The 16,983-nt window shown below is 41.2% G+C and overlaps 1 protein-coding gene across 1 annotated transcript in view; it reads right to left on the reverse strand.

Moving 5' to 3' along the window:
• MMP16 (matrix metallopeptidase 16) overlaps positions 1-9,139 on the reverse strand; it is a 401,911-nt gene extending 392,772 nt beyond the window's left edge. The window contains exon 1 of the mRNA XM_005888277.2: positions 8,621-9,139. Within this exon, the coding sequence (XP_005888339.1) occupies positions 8,621-8,752 (132 nt within the window). The 5' untranslated portion in view covers positions 8,753-9,139. The remainder of the gene's footprint in view (positions 1-8,620) is intronic.
• Positions 9,140-16,983: the final 7,844 nt, after the last annotated feature.

Genomic DNA, 16,983 nt, shown 5'->3' on the forward strand with positions numbered 1-16,983 from the left:
TTTAAAGGAGGAATAAATGCCCAGGTATTAGAAGCCTCACATTCAAATGCCTAATTGCTAAAAACAAGGTGAACGTATTAACACATGGTATGAATTCAGCAGGGAAAAGTTTATGGAAAAACTGCCTCCACTGACATGACTTGGGTCTGACTGCTTCAGCCACCTGCAGAGGCCCGCTGAATGCCACTGACATCACCGCAGGCGCGTGCAGTTTGGAGACATGAAATCAAGTTCATAAAAGTATCCAGCTTCCTTGAAAAAAAAATGGCAGTTTATTCTCTCCTAGTTTGAGCATGACTAAAACAAGGACTCATTGGAAAAGACCCTGATGCTGGGACAGATTGAAGGTGGGAGGAGGAGGGGACAAGAGAGGATGAGATGGTTGGATGGCATCACCAACTCGATGGACATGAGTTTGAGTAAACTCCGGGAGTTGATGGACACGGAAGCCTGGCGTGCTGCAATCCATGGGGTCGCAAAGAGTCGGATACAACTAAGTGACTGAACTGAACTGAACTGGAAACAAGGACTGTAAAATCCCATTCCGGTGAGTAATCTATTTGGGTTTGTTTATTTTGTCATTTGAGTACATCATTCTAAGGACTGTCACTCCTGAGAATATCCGTCTGTGGGTCCATGGCTTACTTCATTTATCCGTATTTCCCTTAATTGACAGATGAGAACCTTTAAAAATCTAACTAATGCTTGTGAGTAAATTATAATATCTTCATTAAATGTTAATATCCCCCAATGCATTAGAGACTGCCCCTTTTTGAACCCCCGCTTATGGAAAAATCTGCTCATCTGAAAACCTGTTAAAGCTGCCTACTTAGAGATAAAGCACTGTTTCACACTTCAGTGGCTCATTCCTTACATATATTATAAAAGATGAAGAGGTAAAACCTATATTTTAAAATGTCCTTTCATCAAAAAATATTCATTCAATAAATTCCCCTGGTAAATATTAAAAAATAAAACAACCATAGTCTGATAAGTTTCTAAAGGCAGATTTTTGCTACATATAATCTAAAAGGCATAGTCAAATTAGATTTATCCCTCCTTTAATCTATAAGACTACAATCATTTCATTCATTTTAGTTAAAGTGAGAATACCAAAAGCACCTACAGTCACTATTATGGATAGTGCTGACTTATTCTACACTTAAAAGGGAGACATAAAGCAGCCCTACATTATAACCATCTTTGTCATATTGTCATGCCCAGAACTCCCCCCAAATTCCCCCAAAAGTATTAATTTCCTTCTTAGTTCATCAAATATGTAATAACCGGCACCAAGTGGCTATCAGTAAACCTTTAAAGCTCACACATTCAATCATGAATCATTCATTGATTTCCTTAAGCTCCCTATGATTGGCTATGATTCATTTTAAGATATCTAATTGCACCTACTGGCCTTGATTTTTAAACCAACCTCTCCCATTGGAATCTTTAAACAGCTGACTAGCTCCCTCTAGCCTTCTTTTGTATACTACACCCACAGGTCACAGTCAAAGGTTAGGGGCCTGCTGCGGGGTTACTCTCACTCTCTTGGCTAAGCTTATTACCCTGGCTCATCAAGATATTCCACTGATCCAAACCCAAGGAAGCACAGCGCCAAAAGGTAGTGGTGAGACTAACACGAAGAACATCCATTCAGAGCGCTAAGTGATAGGAATCAACAGTCAAACACAATTGCATAAATAACCTCAAAATCTATAAATGACTTTCCCAAGGGAAGAAAGCAAAAGAAAAACATCGAGTGTCACATCTATTTTTACTCAGCAAGTTTATCCTCTTTACCTGGAATATGTCTGCTGTCTGCATAAGCTGCATATTTCATAAAACAAATGCAGTCAGATTTTCACATTCAAAATCAAATGTGAAGAACTAAAATAACCCTCAAAGAGCCAGGTGCCAAAATTATTTTCCACAGTGGGCAAAAGGGGCATACAGTATAAGCACTTCATTTCACTATAAAACATGCATATATATTTTATATATAGATAGATGGATTTGAATTTTGAGGCTCCTTTCCCCCCCAAAAAAACTATTTTGATCTCACTCCAACTTGCCTTTTTACGACTGAAGTACCACTTGTAGATGATATGTATTTTTCAAAATAACATCAAGCCATGTTTTTAACATTAAATTTTTAAAGTTTGCTACCTTGGCCAAAAATTGATTTTCAAATTACATATAATTTGCTGCCAGTGTTTTTACTACTCAGCAGAAGGCTAGGATCATTTCCAAAATGGAACGCCCTGTGTCACTACATATGATAACAAATGTTAGATTTAAGTTGCACATTCTGTATTTCCTCATGATAGGCATTTCAGTAAAAAAAAAAAAAAATCTGAACACTCTACGTTGGCTGTCTAGTTGCCCCCAAATGTACACGGTAAATACGTACAATTCCCCTCTCTGGCTATATAAATTGAAGGTTGGAAGTGAATACAATAGAACATCACATCTGGAAATGGTTTTAGTGACAGTTAATTGTCATTTTGCCCCAGATCAAAGCCATGTTGGTACAAGAACCAAAATTAAAGGCCATGTCCCTTGACCCTCTGTTCTAGGTCTCCATTACCCTATATTGCTAGTTATCTTCTGTTCCCAATGCGACATGAACAAGTTGCTTTATTTTAAACTGTACTGTCATTGAATAAACCACTTTAATCTTTTTTCTGCCCATCCTCCTCCTTCCCCTATTAATTAAAAAAAAAAGACTTATGTTCTAAATTTGGGATACAACATAGAGCTAGCTGAAGTCATATATCAAATCCCACCCCTACTGTGAATAGGAAGCACTTGGGCATTGAGTCAATTAAAATAAACAGGCCTACTAAATCATAAAGGCCTATTTCTTTTCCATGGTATTAAAAAAGATGAACAGATTTCAGCAAACCCAGTCTTATAAAAGAAGGTGTGAGCTGAACTTGACATTCTATGATAGTAACAGATGACAAGACAAAATGTGAAAATCACATTCTTGAACCAAACTGTCTAAGAAAAACCCACGGGAAGAAAATGTACCGATGTGAGCTTGGTTGACTTTCAATATATTACATTTTGTAAAAATTTAAAAAGTATTAAAATCTTCCTAGACCAGCTGGTATATTCTAACCTGATAGACTTTTCTGTAATTAGATGCTATCATGCCAAGTACCTTTGAATCAGCATTTATTTTCACCAATAACATCTAAAAAGTTAGATATCTATCCACTATCTGCCAAATATGATGTACATCTCTTCATTCAATCATCACAATAACCCCCTACGAGAAAAGTACTGTTGGTATCTCTGTTTTAAAGACATGTGCATTGAGGCTCACATAGACTGTCTTGTCTGTTACTGACTTAATCATTAACTTGCAAGTAAAAGACCTGGGGTTAGAATTCAGGCAATCTGGCACCAGAATATGAGCTCTTTTTAAAAAAAATTTTTACTTGATTTACAATGTTATGTTAGTTTTTCACAAAGTGATTCATTTTGTATGCATATATATATACATATATACATATACATATATATGTACATATACATATAATATATATTCCTTTTCAGGTCATTTTCCATTATAAAGTAGTACAAGATACTGAATACAGTTCCCTATGCTATATAGTAGATCCTTGTTGTTTACCTACTTTATATATAGTAATGTGTATCTGTTAACCTTAGACTCCTAATTTATCCCTCCCCTTCTTTTTCCCCTTTGGTAACCATAAATCTATCCTCTATGTCTATGAGTCTCTTCCTGATGTGTAAATAAGTTCATCTGTATGAACCTGTGCTCTTAATCACTAACTATAGTCCACCACAATAAAAATGAGCTGATGGATATAATTACATTCACAGATATATAAAATAAATTGTGATGCAATGTGACATAAAAGAGGACAATCTCAATTTTAAATAAATGTGCTAAAGCCTCAGAAAGCTCCTGAAGGAGCACGATGAAGTAAATCTTTCTCTTTGACAATGAACATATTTAACTAATTGATTCAAATGTCCAGTGTCTCTTTTTGCAGTCCAGAAATAAGTTCAATTGGTCATTTACCAAATATTCTGAAGAGGTACATTTTGAGTAGTACTCTGAAGTAAGTCAGGCCTTAAAAATAAATTTATGTAAAATAACTGATTAATCCAACTTAAGAGAATATACTTATACCACTGAAAAAGTGCATTGAAATTTTCTTCTGTTACTAACCTGAAACAGCATGAAAAAGAAAGAGGAACTTTAGCTCTGTCACTTTTAACCTGACTCTAAAGATTAAAAAGTTATTACTGAAACCAACTCTATTCCTCCTTGAAAAGGAAGAAGAGACTAAAAAACAAAACCCAGCTGGACAGAGGGATGGGCTTGGATGGTTGTTCTTTGTGGATTTCTCGGGGGTGGTAAGAGACAATATACCTCACTCGTATAGGCTCATCTGTAAGCATTTCATGAAAAACGCTAGATTTGGGCAACCTGACCAAGAACACTGAATAGAGAAACACACAGTTAAGGTGGAACACGCAGGAGAAGCTGAGGATCCTGAGGACAAGTGAGTCTTCTGGTCTCCTGGTCACAGTTCTTGGCCCTGATGACATTCTGAATGGCCAGCACACTTGGGATTCCAAAGCATGGAATCTTGCTGCAGGTTAAAAACCTTAATGAATCAGTTATGCAGCACCTGCTATTGACTGGTATAAAATTGTTACAGTGGAGAATTAAAGGATATGGTTAGAGTACCTTATTCAAGGAGGCTGACCAGATAATGTTGTCACCATCCTTCCATTAGCAAATAATGCATGTTGATTATTTAAGCAAGTGAAAACAAAAACAGGAAAAGGTCCCAAAATCTGACATTTTAAAATCTGTAAAATACAATTTTTTACCTCAGAAATGTCTCACCACTAATTACTGCTAAGATTATACGCAGTACAAAGCTAATCCAAGCAAACTCTGAACTTATAGGTAGATTCAGATAAACCTGAGAAAGGTAAATAAATACTAAAGAAACATACTGCAAGAAAAATGTAGAAGGATTACGCTCACAATTCATAGTATTTGTCATAGAATAGCCTTTTGAAATCTAGAATCTCTCTTCTTTCTTTAAGAAAGAGACAACACAATCAATTTTTGCTTTATCAGGTTTTTTATCTGTGCATCATTCAGAGCATCACGTTTTTATTTTACCATTAAATTGGTTTAAAATAAATTTCCTCACTAGAGGAATAATGTGTGCTATTATTTTTAAAAAATAAAGAACATGTTGTTCACATAAATACTTAACGTGACAAACTATGAAAGTTGATGATGAAAGTTATTGATTATGAACTATATTCTACCTTAAGTTTCAGGATAAAAGTGCTTGCAGTCTTAAGGAGTTCTAGAATCATTAGAATTTCCACTACAACAAGAACATTATTCTAGAGACAAAATGACTTTTTAGAATGTAGAGAGTAACTCAGGACTCTTTGTTAGCAATTTAGCTTCTACTGACTAATGAACACCTCTAATCAAAAGACAACAGTCTTTGAGTTTTAGTTAATATTAACAATGTACCTCCTTTGCATCATGACAATGATTACATAGAGAAAGGCCCACTCCCCAAAACTGGATCCAATGATATACAAAAATCAACAAAGGTATACAGCAATGTTAACATTAAGAAGTGTTCTACCTGAAGTATATAAGGAGGGGAATTAACTGAATGTCTTCCATAGTACTACTTCGGGTAGTGCCTCACCCTTCTTCTTAGCTGTAAGAGATGTTCCTTTTTGCTTCTTAAAAACAAAACACACACACAAAAAACAAAATGCACTCTTCCTCTGTAACAGGCTTTCATCAGCATATTAACAAATATCTCCTGCTTGAGTAATTAAAAATTTCAAATATTTATACTCTCAAAAATCAGACAGGAAAGAAATAACATGAATAGCTCTAACCAACTTAGTCCCACCTAGTGGGGAGGGAACATAGGTTTTTAAACCTTAAATTGTAGAAAGAAAAAATATGGGGGGTCCCACCAATTGTAAAGTTCAGCAAGAATTAAAGCATTGTAATTGCAGTTGTCAGCACAGAAAGCTTCTTTTAGAAGCTTCGTTCCAAATGTAATAACTTAGTGTGCCTGCTGGCAAAAAAAATCTTATGATACAAGCTTCATGCATGATCGATACCATTACTGTTTATTTTAAGATGGTCCACCCATCAAATAAAGCATTCTCAGTGTAGGTTTTGCAACCAGAATGGGAAACACTATATAAATGCCTTTTTTGAAGATGTGATGGATTATTTTTCCCATTAGTGTTTCCGACCAAAAAGAAACATCTAATACAAGTGAATCAGACAGAAATTCACGTCAGAAAACATCCTATCCTCCTGTGTTTTTTACAGTATGCTGAATTAACTAGCATCTATCCTTACGATTTTTAAAAAATAAGAGATTATTATTACACATATATAAGTGTATAAACCCAACTAATGATATGTTCAAATGCTTTTTAAAAAAACTATTTGGGAATAATGCAAACTCTGAAACATAATCTACTTTAAATCTTAGAAAATCTTCTTTGTATCAGACATAGCACACGCCTCTTATCTTTCATAATTAAATTTTTGCACTGTGTAATAAATATGGATGAACTTAAATAATCTCCAAATGGGGGGAAAAAAGCTACTTTTTCCATGAACTACTTTTAAACATATATCTTAAAGAAAGAGAATGATGGAAATTCTAAAATAAAATCTTGATTAGCAAAATCATAACTTTTTCTCACATAATAATATCTTCTGGAACTGAATGAGAGATTCAAACTATGAACAAATACAAGCCCAGTTATGTTTAGGCTCAAAAGGAAACCTAAAATAATCATCAGTATACTGATGTTATTCCAATAATCTCTGAAAGCAAATCTAAGACTTTTCCAAAACAGGTAGCCAAGAACCCAAGCTCCCCCTTCCTTTTCAGAGTGAGCAAGATAAAAACTAACGCCTACTTTTAACCACCTCCCAACACCCCACCTCCCCACCAGCACTTCAACCTGAAGCAATAGGCCCTTCTCTTTATAACCTTATAAACAGCAGCTTGCCACGTTCATTCCTCTAGTCTATGAACTAATTACTTCTTCATTTCCACATTAAACTGTCTCTTAAGTGTTAGAAACAAAAATCCATCTGTGGCATGCAATTCCAAAAGTTCAAATTGGCAACCAAGGAAAGTGCGGACTTAACAGTTCCTTTCCTCTTTGTATTCAGAAAAACAAAGTGGTATTTTTCAAAGGATTTTGGTTTGAATTGGGGTTTTGGTGTAATATGATCATACTTAATATCTGCAAAGTTAGCTTTTGATGAATGCTCTTACTTTTTCAAATACTTTCTCTACCATCACTACATGCAGTCCTAAGAACAGTTCATACAAATGCAGAATTATATTCAGAATATGCCCTCACATATACCATTTATTATGCACACTTTGTATATAAATCTGTTCTATGAAACATGGTCAAATACTGTGCAACAGGTTCTGCTGTTGTGTAAACACACACTCGCAACAAAATGACAATAAGCTTTGAAGAGTCAAAGATATAGGGGGAAGAAAATCACATTAGTCTTCAGAGACTTAATCATAATTCTTTTGAGGTGACTGAAGATCTAACCAAAAAGAGTATACTTTGTCTTTACAAAGACAATAAGCCCTTCTCATTTGTCTTCCGCCCTGTAGGTGATAAACTGACTAAAAACCAGGTGTATACAAGGTTCCATTGATGCACTGAATGGTACTGGCTTTAGTGCTGAGTTGATGACAGGAAGGGTACTTTGGCAGAGCTCTGACAAGTCGTTATCCTTAAGTTCCCTTTTGCTTTGTGTCTGTCGGTTCCCAAAGCTATCCACGTAAAACAAATGGCAATCCACATTCTCTCTGTTTTGCCATGAGAGCGTGAAATCCAGTTAAAGACACACCTCAGAACTACTACACTGGGTCACATTTATTTTCACTTGGCGGGGGAGGGGAAGAGAAGACACTTTAAAATGAGACGGCTTTCATGCCCTCTGTGTAGCCAGATCCAGTTACAGTGTATTAAGTTATGTCTAAATGAGAAAAAGATTCTGTCTAGGCAAGTGTTTTATCACCCAGCCATATTATTAAACAGATCAAGGATTCCCACGCTCTCCTCTAGACTCTTTGATTTTTAACCTCCTTTGTTAGGCACAAAACACAGGGAGAAAGATTTCAGGAACAATACCAAGGCAGCAAGCACATGATGCCAAGCAGTGAAATCTGTGTTACCCGAGCAGAAGCAGCTTATTTATCACCAACTCAGACTGCTTTTATTCGACTACACGTTTGCTCTAGGTAGGCGTTCGCCTCCTTCCTTGGTAAAAAGAATGGACTGGCCACGATCGTGTCTTTGAGCGCGCAGCCCCGCGCTTTGTGCTGCCGGGGATAACGGATTCTGTCTCAGGCGCATCCATCACCTAAGACGCAGGGAAACTCAACACGGGTCCCGGCGGCTGGAAGGGGAACAATGTCTGCAGACCCCGGCGGCCGGGGTCTACCGGGATCCAGGGAGCGGACGGAACGGTCCGGGGAGCAGCCCCGGCGAAGGGGAAGGAAGAAAGCCCCGGCGCTCTTACCTCCACATTGAAATACTGCTCAGTTCCGCACACGGTAGCACATAAAATCCAAAGCAAGGTTTGCAAGTACAATATCCCCGAATGGTGCACGAAATCCAGCCGTCTCCCAGTGCTGGAGGTGAGTACGCTCATAGTGAACTGTGCCTCCGCGGATGGCCTGAATCCCCCCGGGCTTCTCGTCTCTCCCCGCTCCTGTTTCCTCTCAGAAGTCCTCGGTGGGCGAGGAGCCTGCAGGTTCACCCGACGCCGGGCAGGGGAGGGGACGCGGCCCCCGCGCCTGGCAGCCCCGGAGAAGCCGCGGCGGAGGCAGCTCAGCAGCAGCTCGCCCTCACCATCCTCGGGGGCCCGTGGCGCCCAGGTTCCCCCGCGGGGCCGCCTCTCGGCTCCGAGTCGCCGCCGCCGCCTCCAGCCCGAGCGTCCACCGCCCCCGCCGCCGCCGCCGCCGCCTCCCGCTGCGGGCAGGGCCTTGCCGCTCCGGCTCCCTCGGCTGCGCCGTCCCTCTCCCCGCGCCCTCCGAACGCGCGGCCAGAATCTACATAGCTCCGCCTTCCTGGGGTCCGCCCCACTCCCGGGCTCGGCGCTCGCGCGCGCGCGCGTATACACACACACACACACACACACACAACCGGACACGCGCACACACACACATATCTGCACACGAACACACAGATACACACACACATCTGCACAGGAACACACACACACATCTGCACACGAACACACGCATACATACACACACATCTGCACGTGAACACACACACACCTGCACACGAACATACACATACACACACCTGCACACGAACCTACACACACGACCGGACACGCACACACACACAGTCACACACAGACACACATCTGCACACGAACACACACAACCGGACACGCGCACACACACACATCTGCACACGAAAACACACACAACCGGACTCGCTCGCGCGCACACACACATCTGCACACGAACACACACATCTGCACACGAACAGACACACATACACAAAACTGGACACGCACGCGCGCGCTTCTTAAAGGAGCCGGCTAGTAAAGGGGAACCGCGACTGTACCGCACTGCGAGCAGCTACCCCGGGAGAAGGGCCCGGGTTGAAGCGCGGTCGGAACCCGACACCCACAGCCGATCCCAAGGCGCGCATCGGAGAACTGGGAAGCCAGGTCCTTGGATCTCGGCCACTCTCTGCCGAGCACCGAGAAACAAGTGCGCCCCTCCCCTGGCAGGGGCTGGGGGGCTCCGGCGGCGCCCCTAGTGTGGGCTGGGGAGCGGCCCGGCCCGCGGGGGCAACCGGCACCCTCAGTCGGACTGGCGCCGGGAATCGGGGGAGCCCCCGCATCCCTGGGCGCCGCTGGGGGCGCGGGTCCGGGGCCCGCTGGCCAAGTTTGAGGAGCAGGAGATGGCAAGTCTGAGGCGGCCAAAACTTTGCTGGCCCCCGGGATCAAGCCTGTGGCCTGCTGCCCCCGATTCCCTCTGCCATCACTACTGCACCCTGCCTTCGGGGGCTCCGCCCGGGGCGGGAAGAGGTCGGGCGGGGGGCGAGACGCAAACCTGGTTTCGGGAAAAGGCGGCGGGGGGTCGGGGGTCTAGAGGGAAATCCCGGTCAAAGGAAAGGCTGGCTTGCCAAAGATGCTCTGTCCCGGGGGACCCAGGGACACACTGGACCCCAAAGAGGTGGTCCAGGTGTTCACAGAAGGCCGGGCCAGAGGGGGCGCGGGCAAGAACCGGGACGGGGGAGCCCCGGGGGAGAACCGGGTCGGGAAGCAAAGGAGGGCGGCGGGCAGGGGCGGGAGCCGCGAGCGGGGAGAGGCTGGCTGCCCAGAACGCCGAGAGCGGCGGGCAAGACGCGGGGGCTGCTGGCACGCGGGCCGCGGGGTGAGGCCGCGAACAGGGGCGGCAGCCGCCACCGGCCCTGGGCAGGTGATGGTTAGGCTCCAAGAGGAAGGGGGAAGGGAGACCCGTGCCAACAACTGCGCTTCTCCGGGGCGGCCAGCAGAGGGGCAGAAGGGCCCACCGGAGAGAAACACAGACCAGGCTGAAAAGGGAGGCTATGCCAGGCATGACAGCTAACTCGGGGGTGGAAGGAGTTGACAAAGCAGATTTCATGGGTGAGCTGGTAAAGGAAGAAGTTGAACTGCAAGAGGTCATGCAGATGGAAAATGTTGAAAAACACCTTGCCAAAAAATTGCATTGGACTGTAATCGTTTGTATCCTAAAGAGAAACAAAAAGGCTGAGGATTGGGACTTTTTGAGTAATGCTTTAAAAACTCTAGGATACATGAACCGGGCTTTCCTAGTAGCTCAGTTGGTAAAGAATCTGCCTTCAATGCAGGAGATTCCGGTTCGATTCCTGGGTCGGGAAGATCCCCTGGAGAAGGGATAGGGTTAGGGTTGTTCTTGAGCTTCCCTGGTGGCTCAGCTAGTAAAGAATCCGCCCGCAATGCGGGAGACCTGGGTTCCAATCCCTGGGTTGGGAAGATCCCCTGGAGAAGAGAAGGATTCCATGGACTATATGCAGAGAGTCAGACATGACTGAGTGACTTAAAAGAAAAAGAAAAAGAAAATGACCTACCCAATTCGATTCAAGTCTCTCAGAGAGCCTTCCCTGACAGTCCAGTCCGTTCCATGCACAGCATGTCCTGTCAACAAAGGATTTTGAAGATATAAGAAAAAGAAATACTTTATGTTGTATAGTGTATTAAAATCTGCAGAATGTTTCCACACATAGTGTCCCATTTAATTCTCACAAACATCCTTGAGGCTTTTGTTTTCATCTCACAGATGGAAAAAATAATGGTAATAAAAAACTTTCCAGCAGATCATTCAAGTGGCAGAATTCAGACCTGAGTTTTCTGACTCCCAGTTCTGTGCATTTCTCAATAGACTCCACTGACTTTCCATATAGAAATCTATATCTGCTCTTAACAGTTGCATAACCCATAGGTTAAATGACTTACATAAATGAACAATTAGAAGGCGACATGAAAGCAAGATCATTATGTAGAAAGTATAAGGTGCTGTATAAACCTTATACCTTATACCAATATAAAGTAACTTTTATATATTGGTATATTGGTATACTTTATACCAATATAAAATAACAAAATGTGATGGGACATATCAATAAATCAATAACAGTTTTCATGTATACATTATATCCAGCAAAGTGCAAAATTTAAGAGGGAAGAGATACAGGGGAAAAAAAAAGTTCATGTTCTTTTTCTAACCCTTGAGATATCATTGAAGGAAGAGAGGTAAAACAAACTTACACAACATTTACATGAGACCACAGTTCTAAATGGTAACATCCTTACTAAATGAGCTGGAATATTAGAAGACTTTATCAAGGAGGGAGAATGTCAGTTAAATGCTGCTGGGCTATCAACAGGAAGGAATTTCTCACTGCAAGCAATCTGTTTGTCAGAATGTTTGAGCTCAGAACAGAGAGATAACATTAACAGAGTATTGATAGAAAGCAAGATATAGAGAAGGGCTCATAATGTAATATTTAGTTAACATTTGCTTAAATTAGCAAACAAGGATTACTAAAATATTTTGTACAAAAATGAGTATCTAAGGAAGATTATCTTCAAAGTTATGCATAAAATTGGACATGGGGAGGACTGGGTGAAAAGACAGTTAAAACAATGTCTCAGTCCAACTGTGAAAATAATGGACTAAACTAGTGAGGTGTCCTTGGAGACCCATCCTAAGGGAAATGAAAGTAGGGAATACTAAATTCAAAAGGTAATCCCAAATTAGTGATTAGTAATAATGGCACTTTTTAAAAACATGTTAAAATTCACTAGTGAGCATTCAATGATCAATGAATAAATGAATATACTAAAATGAATGAATATTCAATTCTACAATACAGAAATAATGTAATTATATTTTATGTAGTAAAGACTCAGATAATTACATATGCAAGATGCTATAGAACAAAGTGGAAGAAGTAGTTGATTTTCCCTGAGGTCTTTGGACAATACATCACAAAAATAGTTGTTCTCAAACTGTATCTTGAAGAAAGACTAGAAATTTAATAGGCAGGTAAGAGAAGGAAGGATATTGCAGACCTGTGTGCAGTGGAGGTATAAGATCTGGAGAACTACAAATGGTTTGTCACCCCTGGAGGCCAAGGTTAAGATCAGAAGTCGCATGGTTGTGCAGAGATTGGATCAAAAAGAGTCTTGAGTACCATTTCAGGCGTTTTGTTGTTCAGTCGCTCAGTCATGTCCGAATATTTGCAACCCCATGGACTGCAGCCGCCAGTCTTCTCAGTCCTTCACCATCTCCTGAAGCTTGCTCAAACTCGTGTCCATTGGGTCAGTGATGCCATCCAACCATCTCATCCTCTCTCATCCCCCTTATCCTCCTGCCTTCAATCTTTCCCAGCATCAGGGTCTTTTCTAATGAGCCGCCTCTTCACATCAGTTGGCCAAAGTACTGGAGCTTTAGCATCAGTCTTTCCAAAGAATATTCAGGATAGATTTCCTTTAGGATTGACAGGTTTGATCTCCTTTCTGTCCAATCTCCAACACCACAGTTCAAAACCATCAATTCTCCAGCACTCAGCCTTCTTTATGGTCCAACTCTCACATCCACACATGACTACTGAAAAAAAAACATAGTTTTGACTAGAAGGACCTTTGTCGGCAAAGTAATGTCTCTGCTTTTTAATACACTATCTAGGTTTGTTATAGTTTTTATTCCAGGGAGAAAGCATCTTTTAATTTCATGGCTGCAGGCACCATCTGCAGGGATTTTGGCACCCAAGAATATAAAGTCTGTCACTGTTTCCATTGTTTCCCCATCTATTTGCCACGAAGTGTTGGAACTAGATGCCATGGGGCAGTTATTCATTTCTTCTGACTTCCTTATTCATTTTCTCTTTACGGTTCTCTGTTCTGATGTAATTTTGAGATTGTTCATGAGCTTTGTGAAATTGAGGGAAGAAAGTATTTGACAGAAATCACACACAGTGAGAGAAAAGAGTTCTCCTGTCTTACTAGTGAAAGACATGGCATCTAGTGTTGGAACTAGATGCCATGATCTTTGTTTTTGGAATGTTGAGTTTTAAGCCAACTTTTTCACTCTCCTCTTTCACCTTCATCAGGAGGTTCCTTTAGATCCTTTAACTTTCTGCCATAAGGGTGGTGTCATCTGCATATCTGAGTTTATTGATATTTCTCCTGGCAGTCTTGATTCGAGCTTGTTCTTCATCCAGCTCACATTTCAGGCTTTAGACTTTACCTTAAATAAACTCTTCAGTTCAGTTCAGTCGCTCAGTCGTGTCCGATTCTTTGGGACCCCATGAATCGCAGCATGCCAGGCCTCCCTGTCCATCACCAACTCCCGGAGTACACCCAAACTCATGTCCACCGAGTCGGTGATGCCATCCAGCCATCTCATCCTCTGCCATCCCTTTCTCCTCCTGCCCCCAATCCCTCCCAGAATTAGGGTCTTTTCCAATGAGTCAACTCTTCTCATGAGGTGGCCAAAGTATTGGAGTTTCAGCTCTAGCATCAGTCCTTCCAATGAACACCCAGGACTGATCTCCTTTAGGATGGACTGGTTGGATCTCCTTGCAGTCCAAGGGACTCTCAAGAGTCTTCTCCAACACCACAGTTCAAAAGCATCAATTCTTTGGTGTCAGCTTTCTTCACAGTCCGACCAGACAGTCCATCCATACATGACCACTAGAAAAACCATAGCCTTGACTAGACGGACCTTTGTTGGCAAAGTAATGTCTCTGCTTTTGAATATGCTGTCTAGATTGGTCATAAATTTCCTTACAAGAAGTAAGCATCTTTTAACTTCATGGCTGCAATCACCATCGGCAGTGATTTTGGAGCCCACAAAAATAAAATCTGACACTGTTTCCACTGTTTCCCCATCTAATAAATTTTTAGGAGAAGATAATTGAATTTTCACTACCTCTGTTGTATACTTTGCTAATGCTATGGAAATTGTCACGATCTAGAAGGTTTTATATTTTTTCTTTCATATGTTCCATTAAGCATTTCATATCTATGACCTTATAAGCCTGATAACAATTAACTATGTGACCTCATCTAGGTACATATGGAACCATAATCATTTTGCTTATCTGGTGATTTATTATTTCATTTCTCACCTGTTGAACAGGTTTATATTTCAAAGGGTAGAGTTATGAAGAAGTTTCTATTCTCCTGTCTTACTAGTGTAAGCTTCTTAGTTGGTGGTCCTCTTGAAGAAGGACTTGTTTTCCTATCCACAGTAAGTTAAGATATAAAATATCACCCTTCCTTTTATAGTGTTAATGAAATCTTGACTCAGACTCAAATACTTTCTTCCCACAATTTCACAAAGCTCATGAACAATCTCAAAATTACATCTGAACAGAGAACCGAAAAAAGAAAATGAATAAGGAAGTCAGAAGAAATGAATAATTGCCCCTGGTGAAGGTTAATAGCAATTCAATAAAATATTACATGGGAGAGAAATGGTCTGAGGAAGGAAATGATATAACTCTCAAGAAGCGAGTGATGAATACTTAAAAGTGAGCAGCTGAGTGGCATGTTGTGATGTGTGAATAATTATAACTACCTAAAATAATATAGGAGGTAAATAATATATTACAACCACCATTGAACCATATTTCTTAATAAACTAGAGCTTTAGAAATGACTTTTATGCCTTTGTAAAATTACATAACCTTGTTCTTTCTTCTATCATATCAATTAATATGCTTTCCTCCTTACTTCTCTCACTTGAATCTACAGTGTTGCTTTTTTTTAATCCAGAGAATATTGAATTCATGCTGAACTATGGGCATCTCTCATGCATCTTCTTTTTTTCTGGGGCATGCATGTGTAGAACAATCATTTAAAGCCTTATGATTTGAGGCATGCTTCTTGGTGGGACCTCAAGTTCTGAGAAATGTCAAAATTGTGGAATCTCTGACTACAGCAAGATCCCCCTTGATTCATGTTGCTGTTGTTCAGTCACCAAGTCGTGTTCAACTCTTTGTGACCTCATGGACTGCTCACATCAGACTTCCCTGTCCTTCACTATCACCCAGAGTTTGGTGAAATTACATCCAGTGAGTCAGTGATGATATCTAGCCATCTCATCCTCTGTCTCCCCCTTCTCCTGCCTTCAATCTTTCCCAGCATCAAGGTCTTTTCCAATGAGTCAGTTCTTCGCATCAGGTAGCCAAAGTATTAGAGCTTCAGCTTCAGCATCAGTCCTGTCAATGAATATTCAGGGTTGATTTCCTTTAGGATTGACTGGTTTGATCTCCTTGCAGTCCAAGGGACTCTCAGGAGTCTTCTCCAGTGCCACAATTCAAAAGCATCAATTCTTCAGGTCTCAGCCTTCTTCATGGTCCAACTCTCACATCCATACATGACTACTGGAAAAACCATAGTTTTCACTAGACGGACCTTTGTCGGCTGAGATGACCTTGCTTTTTAATATGCTCTCTAGGTTTGTCATAGCTTTCCTTCCAAGAGCAAACGTCTTTTAATGTCATGGCTGAAGTCACCATTCACAGTGATTTTGGAGGCCAAGAAAGTAAAATGATCCATTCACAGGGTAAAATTGAGAAGTTGCTAACTATTACCACAGTCTGTGAAGATAGTTTGATTTTTTCCATTTCCTTCATTGACTTACGCTCTCTTTTCACCTCCACAGCTATGAATGTTTTCACAAATATTTGATTTTCTGGTCATTAATTTGCTCATTTGTCCTCTCCTGAACATTCACCAGCTGCTGTAAACTACCAAGCAATTGAGGATGTGAAAAGATAAATGTGAAGTGAGTTGAGATAGACCACCTCAGTTGGTTAGAGTCTAAGACAGATGAAAATGAAATCTTGAACCTTACATTTGTTTTCACATGGATTTATTATCAACATAAGGAAATAGATATCAGTGTGAAACTTAAAAATAAGATTTTGATGTAAGTGAGTGGAAATAACCTCCAGTGTCCCCTTATTATTTCTTCATCATGGAGTATCTGAAGTTTGGAGGTCCAAGATAACCGGGGAGTATTGGGAACATACCAGTTGAAAAAAGAAAGGAAACAGTGGATACGCAACCATTTAACACCATAGGCTCTGGGGGGAGTCCCGTCAGTGCCCACAGTCATGTCCATCACCCTAGGAGTCCACTCCTCCAGCACGTCCGGTATATTCTTCCCAGGTACTTTGGCATGCTACAGCACATACCAGGATCTGCAAAATCTGAGTCTGATGCCGCTACTCTACCATCTCCTTCAGAAAGTTTTGTCTGTTACTTCTACTCTGGTGATTTTCATATCTCCAGACTTGAACTCAACCCGATGGTCTAGAATTCATTTCATCACTTTCCCCTAA

The sequence above is a fragment of the Bos mutus genome, chromosome 14, assembly GCF_027580195.1.
Source record: "Bos mutus isolate GX-2022 chromosome 14, NWIPB_WYAK_1.1, whole genome shotgun sequence".
NCBI lineage: Eukaryota > Metazoa > Chordata > Mammalia > Artiodactyla > Bovidae > Bos > Bos mutus.